This window comes from Scomber japonicus, chromosome 5, assembly GCF_027409825.1.
Source record: "Scomber japonicus isolate fScoJap1 chromosome 5, fScoJap1.pri, whole genome shotgun sequence".
NCBI classification, from domain to species: domain Eukaryota; kingdom Metazoa; phylum Chordata; class Actinopteri; order Scombriformes; family Scombridae; genus Scomber; species Scomber japonicus.
The window spans coordinates 17,936,041-17,947,249 of NC_070582.1; the positions used below are offsets into that span (position 1 = coordinate 17,936,041).

The 11,209-nt window shown below is 37.2% G+C and overlaps 1 protein-coding gene across 1 annotated transcript; it reads right to left on the bottom strand.

Moving 5' to 3' along the window:
- Positions 1-3,486: 3,486 nt before the first annotated feature.
- fam174b (family with sequence similarity 174 member B) lies at positions 3,487-8,108 on the bottom strand. The gene is made up of 3 exons (XM_053319168.1): positions 6,893-8,108; positions 5,943-6,074; positions 3,487-5,022 (listed from the first exon to the last, which is right to left on the bottom strand). The coding sequence occupies exons 1-3, from the start codon at positions 7,168-7,170 to the stop codon at positions 5,019-5,021; spliced, it is 414 nt and encodes a 137-aa protein (XP_053175143.1). The 5' UTR covers positions 7,171-8,108; the 3' UTR covers positions 3,487-5,018.
- Between the last annotated feature and the right edge of the window lie 3,101 nt (positions 8,109-11,209).

Here is an 11,209-nt window from a genome sequence, read left to right on the forward strand (position 1 = left end):
TTACTGCTCTGTTTTACCATTTTAATGAGATTTCTATGGCAACATTTAAAATAACGAGACCCTTCTTTGATTAGCTCCCATCTGCTGGTGTCACCGACAGTTTACAGAGATCCTCTCATGTCCATCTGTTGCCCCTTATTAAAGCCAATTTATAATTCCCCTCTCGTGTAGGTTTCCAGGAGGGTTATAGGTTATGAATTAAGGATATTTGTTTTTCCAGACTTGGTCAAGAGACATTATAAATTCATATTCCCAGTTTATGATATAACTAAGGGGGTGCTGTAACTAACACAGCATATTAATGGCATGAAGAGTTGTTGAATTAATCGCTGCTGTGAGTCACTAGTTGGGCCACAAGATGGAAGCACTTAAAAACCAGGGAGAATGATGATGAGAGAAAAATGCTGGTCCACTCTTCAAACATATGTTAGCTTAATATGATGAACCCCTTTGATTCTGATCTTTTTAAAGAGTGGATATGATATTCCCCTTGTAATAACCTGACAAATTTTACAGCAACATACAAAATGTTATGCTTTTTTAGCTGAGAAACTGTGATGATAGCCTAAATGATGATAACATTTAACAAAAGTCCCAGTCAACCAGAACCTCCACACGATACTGTTCAGTTACTTTGAGAAAATGAAGGACTGGAAGCATGTAGAATGATACTCAAGTCCTGTGAGGATAAAGGAGGACTGTAGCAGCTGTTCACATAAGCCTGTTTACACAGACTCATCCGACGGTTAACTCACTTTGTAAACTTTTCTCAAAGAGCACCAGCCCTGTCTCTGCACTGGAAATGCTAGTTAGGTTAGACTGTAGTTGTATAGTGGTAGTAAGAAGAGTTTTGCTTGTTTTTTAATGAATGTATTGGCAACACTCTTACAAATACTGTAAGAAATAAGCCCGATAATGTGCTTTACATGCAGTTGCATTTCATTCCAATAACACAAAGAAGGGGAACACTTGCCTTTATTCATTTGGGATGATACATTAATTATACTTGTATAGGGTGTTTGGGTTTGTATTCAACCAATATAGACTGTAGGTTAATATAGATTTTTGTGGATTTGAATGAAGCTGCCAATATTTAGTGCCTATACTCAATACATTTAACCAATCAAAATTGGTCATTCCCATGCCCAGAAATACAATTCTTCAGGGTTTATCCAGGTTCATGACAGGATGTAAAAACACAGAAAACAGAATTACATGATTGTCTTAATTGTGTTGCTAGCTTGACTTCAGAAACACACACATGAGAATACACTGAAAAGACTGAACAGAATGTGCAAAAAATACATTTCATTGCAGGTCATGTTTGGCTTGTTTTTGTGTAGTAGTAATCAGATAAGACACTCCTTTGTAATAGAGTTAAATACCCAGTTTTTTACTTAAAAGCACATTTCTAAATGATTCATCAAACCAATATATTAGTCAATGCTTGTTTCTTTGTATACTTCAGGCGCCACCTTAATAGAAGTCTCAAACTTCACTTGTTGAGTTTGTAGGTTGTCTTTTCTTGAATCAGGGCTTTTTGCCAAATGCTTTTGGTATTTTTCTGCAAGAAAATGCCTCTGTTAATAAAAATTAACAAAAGTATTTGAAATATTTAGAGGATACTGCAGCTAAACAAGCAGTCTCTTATGCGCTTCCAGCCATGTGATTTGTCTGTAAGTGTTGTTTTGACTGGATGCGCCTGTTGATTTACATGTTGGCCTTATTACGCTGCCAATTAAGTTAAGAATAGACATGAAAGTTGTACTGAAGACGTCAGCAGTCTGAAGTAATGAATGGGCTTTTTTTTGTGTTAGCTCTTCTGAGCTTGGCAAAAATAGAAACATTCTGTGACAAAAACAATTAAGTTAATTAACCCAGAATGTGGAATTTGCCACAGTTTAAAGAAACTTGCTACTGACATGTAGCAAGCTGTGAGACTGTGAAGGTTGTACTGTATAGTTTTGTCTTACCTTTACTCAAGTATCTGTATGTGAACATCTGTTTATTGTCCAAATCCCAGCAAAGAAATGTGAACTTTTGCATGTTTGTCTTGTTTTGAAGTGTACCATTTGAGTATTCAAATTTTGGGGCTTTTTAAGAATTCAGTATGACTCAAGGACACTGGAATTGTGCAGTTGTGACACAGCGAATGTATTTTTCTGTGGCAGGAAATATAAAAGAGTTCAGAGTGGAAAAAAAATAACACGTGAAGCCTCTCCCTTAAAACAATTTATACTTCAAAGGAAGCAGTTTTATTTCAGTAGTGTTTCAAAGACATGGAAACTGAGGAAACATCTGTGGGTACACGCAACATCTCTGTATCAGAAACCAAGCAGAGACTTGTTTTCAATAAACTTCCAGAACAATTGGAACATTTGACTTTTTTGATTTAAATGTGGCATCAGGGAAATTAGCTTGACTCTTCAAATAGCTACCACAATGACTTTGATTCATTTTACAAGAGGAACTAGATGTAGCAGATGATACATGTCCAGAATTAGAGTCATTAGATGAACAGGGTTTTTCCACAATTTCACAGACAACTAAATATAAAATAACAGACCAAGATGCAAGAAAAAAACTGTATGAGGGTGACATACTTGCCTGAGACCAACTTAGCAGAAGCATAAAAAGGATCTGCAGTTTTCTGCAAGTACAGTGAAAGACTAAACTCAAAAAGGACACAATACTGTAATGATCAGTAGTCCTATAGTCGACTATTCATATAATGGAAAACACACTGGATACCAGAATACCGATCTCAAAAATATGGTTGGAAAGTTCGATTCACATATGATTCAATGTATTATTCAAAAACCTTGTCATTCACACACACTCCTGAACTCCTGCTTGTATATTAAGCAGTGACAGTAAAAATGATCAGTCTTCTACAAAATGTCAACAACAGTTTAAAATACAGGGAAATAAACTATTATCCTGGAAATACAATGCTGAATAGGTTGCACAAGATTGGCCAGTGCAGTTTATTTTCTTTTTTCTTGTCACTACAGATGGAGGTCAGTGAGAAACAGCCTGCACCTGCAGGCTATGGTCGACTATCAAATAACAGTTTGGATTAAAACAGAAGGTCACCTACAACACCCACACTCACATTTGCTGCAGAAACCTAATCTAGCTGGACTCTTTGCTGTTAATATAATGTAATCACATTTAAGGTGCAGGCAGAGACTAGAAAGGTTTGTGAACTCCTTTTTATCTTGCTTACATTTACTTTGAATCAGAGTGAAGGTTGATTATTGTGTATCTTTGTATCTGAATTGAATATGTAGCCATGACTAGTACCAATTTAGCTTATCTTAACAGCAAATGTGGCTCTTTCTGAAGGTAAGAAAATCGGTTACGTTCCAGATGATTTCTTGGCTGGGAGGACACATGATTCCAGGAGGTCACTTTTCTTAGAAAGAGCCTTGCACATGAACCCCATTGTCATTTTTACGCATTAAGCAAACAATTAATATTGTGTTGCTACGTTGATTTCAGAATCTTTGGACACTGACCAGGCTAGCTGTATTCACCTGTTCTCAGACTATATGCTAAACTAAGCTAACTAAGCTATCTCCTGGCTCCACTTTCATATAAAACTGACATACATGAGAATGACATAGATATTGTCATTTAACTCTTGGCAAAAGTTTATTCCACAAAATGCCAACCTTTTCCTTTAATGCTCATCTAATGGGCCAAATAAACTGACTTTCTCAGGATCAGAAAAATATTTCCATCAACAGTCAATACCAGTGTCTGTAAAAAGTGTAAAAGCCGATGTTGCCTTTGCTGAAGGAAACAGGGCTGTAGTTTGTTATTACTTCAGGAAAAACACATGCTGACCTTCTCAAGTTAGACATTACAAAAGTCAGTAAGCTATTAAGAGAGACTTTATGTAATACTGAACTAGCTGTTCACCCACTACCTCATAATAGAGATACCAAACTTTAGGGATAATTTCAGTTGATGATTAGATATTGTAGTAATTACGTATTGTTTGCTTTTAGAAGATAAGACACTGGGTGCATGTACATTTTAAGTTAACTCACTTTCTGATTCAAGAGAAAAGAAAGGTGTGTCCAAATTTATGATTGAATACTGTACATCACTGCAGCTTTTAAAACTTTTGTTTGATACTGTCTTAAATGAATAACGCCTAAACAACAGGTTACAGCTTTCACATTCGTAGCAAATGGATGTATCCCATAAATACCTCATGACAATATTATTTGAGCTTGTAATCAAATCTTTAAACTACAGCTGAGATAGCAGCAAAATAGGAACGTCTCACACCACACACAGTAAAAAAATATACGCTTACTCCATACATAAGGACAGAAAGCCTTAGACAGTATATATGCACAATAACGTGGTTAGTAGATAGAGATAACATTTGGTATGAAAGTTAAGTTTAAAAATAGCAATTACTGTAATTCACCAGATAACTATTCTTCATAGTGTGCAATTTGTTTATCTGAATATTCTTTGCACGAGAACGCATCCATCAATGGCTTTTAGTGACCACCGAATATTTATTTATAGAATATATATATCACTCAGATGGGATTAACCCTGTATTATATAATATGTGTAGACCATAGCTTGGAACATATAAACTCCTCAGCCAGTAGACTGTATACTGTAGCTCAAGTTTAACAATAAAATATACAGTAAAGTAAAAGATAAAATATTATTATAATGTAGTGGTCTGTTATGGAGATGATTAAACTCCAAGCTGCCAACAGCCTGTTTACTGAATGACTTTTAAGGGAAAGTCACGACTTGAAGCATCCTGGTCTTTAACATTAGAAAGAGGTGAGCCACATGATAAAAGCATCAGTAAAGCAGCGAACGATGACATCCATGCGGCTCCACAGATAAAAAGCCATGCACACGCAGTATATGAAGTTGCAGAGTTGGTAAGACTTGGCAACACAAAAAAAGTAGAAGAAACTTGAGTTGTTCCAGGGAAAACAGGAGTTACCAAACATTGTTGTCCATGCTGGGATTCACCTGCAAAAAAGTGAAAACTCTGTTACTTTACAAAGTTTGACCTGTTGTTACTCTCCACATGGGGAGGAGGAAATCTGTGCGCCCGCAGAGTCCTGTCTAACTTGGAAGTCAAGAATGTCAGGTAAACAGGACGTCACATCTTCCTTTGAGGAAGTGGTTGTGTGTTAAAGAACAATTGAAAGGACGGAAGGGTGAAACCTTGTGTCAACATCAGATTTGAACTAAAAGTGTTTCTTTAAAATAGTGTTTTTTTCAAGCATTTCAAAGACATCCTTGTGAACAAGTACTTTAATAAACTTAATTCCTGGTATGTCCGAGTGTTTTTACTCAGATTTTATGAAGTTATAACTCCCCACTAAAAACAGTTAAAGACTGCAGCTGCGTCAGTGGAACAGGACAATAAACTCTGGTGCCACTTTGCAAAGTTTTCATAGTCAAAACAAGCTGCTTAACATAGGCAAATTACAGTTCAAACGTTTTCTGGCTTACAGCGTTGTCTTGAGATAAGCAGAGTCGTGAAGCAAGAAGTGAAACGGTAACATGAGTAAAACCAGGAAACTTACAGGTAAAAATGAATGGGACAGTAAAAATAACCACAACAATGATATTTAATTAATGTGTTTGTTTGATAGAGCCAAACCCATATGAGTAAGCACCCAAATATTTCCATAGGGACAAATACAGATAAGTCCAATGTAAGGCTATGTGCTATATAGTGTGTGGATACAGTGGCCTTATCACACTGTAGTCGTAGTAGTTGCTGTAGTCGATATCTCCTCTGCCATCTAGACTGCATCCACATAGGGAATCAAATGCCTAATGTTTCTCTGTTATGTGAAGAACATTCTCTATGTGGGCGTTAAAAAAAAGAAAATAAAAACAAAACAGAAGATTGTGAAAGTCTGGTGTGAAGAACAAACCTGTATTTGACATCGAACAGAGTTGAGTCGTCCTCGTCTTCATTCTCCTCATTAAGAGGGGCCATCTCCACACGCTCTGCAGGTGTCGTGATAATGTCATATTTCCGTGTTTTCCTGATTCGTCGGCCAGATCTGTGGAATGAAAACCACTCATGAGGCATGCTCTAGAAATAAAACCACATCATTAGGCTGACTGGACAAACCAAAACTAGCTGTAACCTATTTTAGTTTAGCCAGATGGAAGAGGATTAAGTTAGAAAATGTTAACATCTCTTACAAACATATAATAGTCAGCACAACTTGGGCGATAAATTCAATTCAATTGGAATAACTGACTTCTCTATTAACTAAAATGCCAAACAGTCTTCTCTATAGTGAAGATTTGCTGTTCATAGTAAAGCAATTTGAAGACAGCACACTGAACTCTGGGAACTCCTGAAGGGAATTTTTCACTCGTCTCTCTGTTTTAGAATCAATGATTAATCAATTTATAAAAATTAAAAATTAAAAAAAACATCAACAGATGAATTGATAGTGAAAAGGATAGTTGTCTGCAGCCCTGACATGAAAACATATCTAATTAAACTCTATGACGACACACACAACATGTCACACTACATATTCACAGATTATATTCTGATGGATTATAACAGGAGTGTCACAAACCCAAGAAGATTAAAACTAACACCCTTTCAACACTATCATGTTAGGCTACTGCTTACTCAACTACCTCCACACTGGAGCAGCATTAATAGGCCCAGACCTTTCCTCTTGGCACCCACCATCACATGGAGCCTAACACAACCACATGCTCCTAATCGATTCATTTACCAAGAACACAACAAAGAGCAACATTTATACAGCGATCACAATGTGACTGCATCATTGTCAGGCTGGCTATTATAGACTCCTTAGCCGCCTATGAGCAACATTTGCATCAACCTGCCTACCTGACCACTTTGATGACCAGGCATGTGATGAGAGCAGCTGTTAGCACGCAGATGAAAATGACAATGTTTTTCAGAGTTGGTAGATGCGTCATTATAGATGAAATCCGGGATCCCACGGCGGAATCAGTGACATTATTGGTCAATTGATCTCCGCTGATGAGGGACGATGATGTTGAATTTAACTGCATCGCGGGTGAGGAAAGAGTTTGTGGCACGCCGCTGACCTCCCAAAGTGCCAATGCAATAATAAAAGTTAAAGCTAGATTGTACGTCACCATGGTGATGAAATAAGAAAGAAAAATAAAAGCAGGATGTGTAGTAGTTTCTCCAAACAAGCTGGAATGCGACAACAGCTGTCACATTATAGAGGATCGGCTTATCAATGTCAGACTTTGCTGTTTACACAATAAAGAAAATATGAGACGCAAATATCCATCTCTACTCGTCCAGGCTTTTCCTAAAGATGGACTTTTTTGTCGTGACTTGCATCTGTGTCCAAAACGTGTTTTCCTCGAGGTGAGTTCTGGCAATTCCTTCCTGATTGTATTAGGTTGACTCCGTGTGGAGATGAGGATTATCCGCCTCCGGAGGAGCTCTGCGGGCTGGCCCTCTGTTCCTGATGCTGAACAGGAGCGCTGTTATGTGGGTTGGTGCCGCCTTCAGGTCAACCTCGTATTTCCCAACTCCTACAGACCTGGTGCCATCAATTTAAGCTCGGTGGCGTCATTCAGCGGAAAGAAATGACAAACAAAACATTTTTAGTGTTTGATGACGCTCTTAAAGGAAAGGCCCACACGAATAGGACAAATAATTATTCAATGCTTCGTAATAGCTGTGGTGGGTTTACAGTCAGGGCTGTAGTCAGGATTTCAGAATATGCAAGTCTGAAGTCCCCAATCCCCAAGCACAACTCCACCCTCCTCATAAAATTTTGACTAGGCACCAAAAAGCCTGTAAATTTTTATTATTATTTTAAATGCTTTTAACATTTTATTACAGTTTAGTTCCACAGTCTGGTGCTGAAAGAAATAACCAGCCTGAACATGTTAAAATCTGTTTAATATTCAAGTCAAACAGACGGAACTGATTTCTTTTTGTCAGTAATGAATTATGAGGAAATCAATGAGCATATTGAACCCATCTGAACCAATTTTAGCAGGTGGATTCTCATGGCTGCCCTCAGGATTTCACTGTTTTCTGCAGGCCTCTAAAATTAATAAAGTCTTTTATACATTGTGCTATCCATTTCCTCAATGCCTCATAGGTCATTTCCCCTTCTATTTATATTAATCTTATTTTATTTATTTCAAGCATATTTTTTTGTGATTATAACAGTGCTTTTCCCTTTCTCCTATTATATAGGCTATGTTGAAGGTCGGCAAGCTGCTGCTTACAATTGCAGCAAGTAGCATTGAATTAGGCTGACTCAAATTGAATTTAATGTTTGGCTGTTCTGTTTTTCATCTATTTGTTTTATTTCTTGTAAATTGTCTTGCCATGCATAACAAACCTACATGTACCCCCTCCACACAGAGACTGAGCTCCTTTATCATATCTGAATGATGCATTTTATGTATATATGTGTGTGTGTGTGTGTATGTGTGTGTGTGTGCAAAGGTTTTAGATGCTTATCCATAATGCAAATACCATCAGGGAGGTGTCTGATCAGTCCCAAAATATATTCTTCAGCATGACAGCAAACCCGAACATAGAGTCAGAGCCCTGATCTAAACATCATGGAGTCAGTCTGGGATTACATGAAAAGACAGAAACTACTGAGAAACTTAATCCACATATAAACTGTAGCAATGTCTCCAAGATGCAGGAACAACTTACCTGCCAAAAACTGTGTGCAGGTGTACCATGGAGACCTGCTGCTGTTTTAAATGCAATGTGTGCTCACACCAAATATTAGGTTAGGTTTCTTCTGTTTACTGAACTTTGTGTTAAACTGTTTAATACATTAAACCAATAATAGCATTATTTCCTCACTTTACTATCTGTGCTTAAAACCTTTGCATAGTACTGTATTCTATAAATAGTAAAAAACTGGCAAAAGATGGTGACTCTAAAAATATCACAGTCAACTTTGAAAACACTTAATGTGCAACATCTGTGTAGTTGTAGAACGTAAACTCCTCCTTGGGTTATTATAATTCCTGCATTATCAGAAACAATACCAAGGACCATAGATTTTTTAATTATCCTTGTATTTGGATCTCTTGCCTATGACTATTATAATTCCTGCATTATCAGAAACAATATCAAGGACCTTACCTTTTTAAATTAACCTTGTATTTGGATCTCTTGCCTATGACTGCATTACTCCTTTTCCTGAAGAGACACAAGTGCAGATAAATATAAAAACAAACTTGTGTGATGAAAAATTCTTGTCATTGTATTAAAGTGTATGTGTTTGGTAATGTGAAATTATAGCCAAAAACTAACAGTCCATTCTACAGTATATTGCCTTTACTGTCAAATATTGAGATCAAGGGTTATACATTTCCGAGAGCATCTGAAGGCATCATTTCTCTGTTTACCCATGGGCCATAGCAGACACAATTTTCTGAGGGCAGCAGACACCAGGGTCACGACCGCGGATTCCAGGGAAAAATGTTGACCAGACGAGATGATGATAAGCAGTCAACTGATCACTGACGCTGATAATCATTCAGCAATTCTGAAGGCATGAAGCAAAGACATAATCAATGTCTTTTTCTCTCTCTCTCACTGAGTTACACAGACAGACACAATTTATGATTTATCCCCATTTCTTTTCACTATACTCTGGAATTCACTACAAACTGCATGGTTTTGTTAAATAAGTAGACCGACATTTAGATTTATTCAAATCTTACCATAAATAATCTCTATGATGGCCAGTGGCTAGGAGGACTTGCATTTTAAACTACTTCAGCAACACATCATACCCAAATATTAGTATAATAGTAATAGTCATCTGAAAACATGGACAGAAGACAGCCTGTTTAGTTTTTGGTCCAGTTGGTCTTGTTTCTGTAATGTGTGCACCCACCACTATGTGTTTGACTTCTACTGTGCTGCTCTATGTGAGATCCACAAGATGGCAGCACAAAATAACTATGAAGCCTGCATTTTTCTATAAAGGGTAGGTTGAAATTTAAACAGAGTGGTTTCAGTAGGCATTGAAGACCCATAGCATTGCGCAGTTGACAAAACATTATAATGGTATTTTTTACATGAGCTTTTTAGTAAGGAACATGGACTAATGCACACAGAATCATATACATACACACTGCAAAGGGCCTGTACACAAGCTCTATCTTGATTTTGCATGAAGATTAATTTCTGATGGAGGAGATTTTCACTGTGAAACTTAGTTGCCACAAGGGAAGATACAAATCTTTATCTAAAAGGGAATTCCAGATTTTGAGAGGACGCCAGGAACTTTGCACAGAGAAACAGCTTTAACTGTGGCAACACTGATCCTGAAGAACATGCTAACTATAGCATTGTCATAAAACAGTCTTGTTTTTGATTTACAGACTCAGGTTCCCTATAGAAATCACATGAGCTAAAGGCAGTCTTTACCATGGTACAATGGTTAATTAACTGAACTCTCAAACACCAGCTTCTAAATCCACTCACTTGGCTCCACCTGGCTTTCAAAAGCTGTTTGTTAAACACGACCACACCAATGTACAGAAGCTTTTTTCTTGTGGGTTAAACTGCAAACACTAGAACGCGGCCGATCTGTTAATAGTTCAAGGCTTATTTGCAGTGACATTCGGTTGATGTTTTATCTGACATACAACACCCATGTCGGCAGGCCTGGCTGTTTTTACAACATATAAGGCACACCCTTCTGCAATAGTGTTGCGCCCTTTTCTTTTTACAAAACATTTCCGCCTTCCCATTCTGACAAAGGAATGTTTCATGTTAATCCTTAGCTTGCAGGTTAGTGAGTTCATAGTATGTGGGGCCACGGTTGTAAAAATGAAGCCCTTACATAAGCTCTTTCTGCTAACTTATAACTGAAGTCTGCACTTTAATAAAATAGCTTAAAGACACATTTGTTGTTTACAGGGACAAAAGTAATTGTAACCTATTTTTCTTTTTATTCTTTTTTGAAGCGCCAGTAGCAGTAATTTGCTTGACATGATTGCCAACCTGCTTCATGTAATTAAAAATTGAATTAGAGTCACTGAAAGGATTTTGTTCTAAAAAAGCAAACAAAAAAACAAAACAAAACACAAACAAATTCAATTTCCAATAGCAACAATCAGATGACTTGCAAACTAACTGATACAGTCCAAAGTCCAAAGGAGGAAGTTT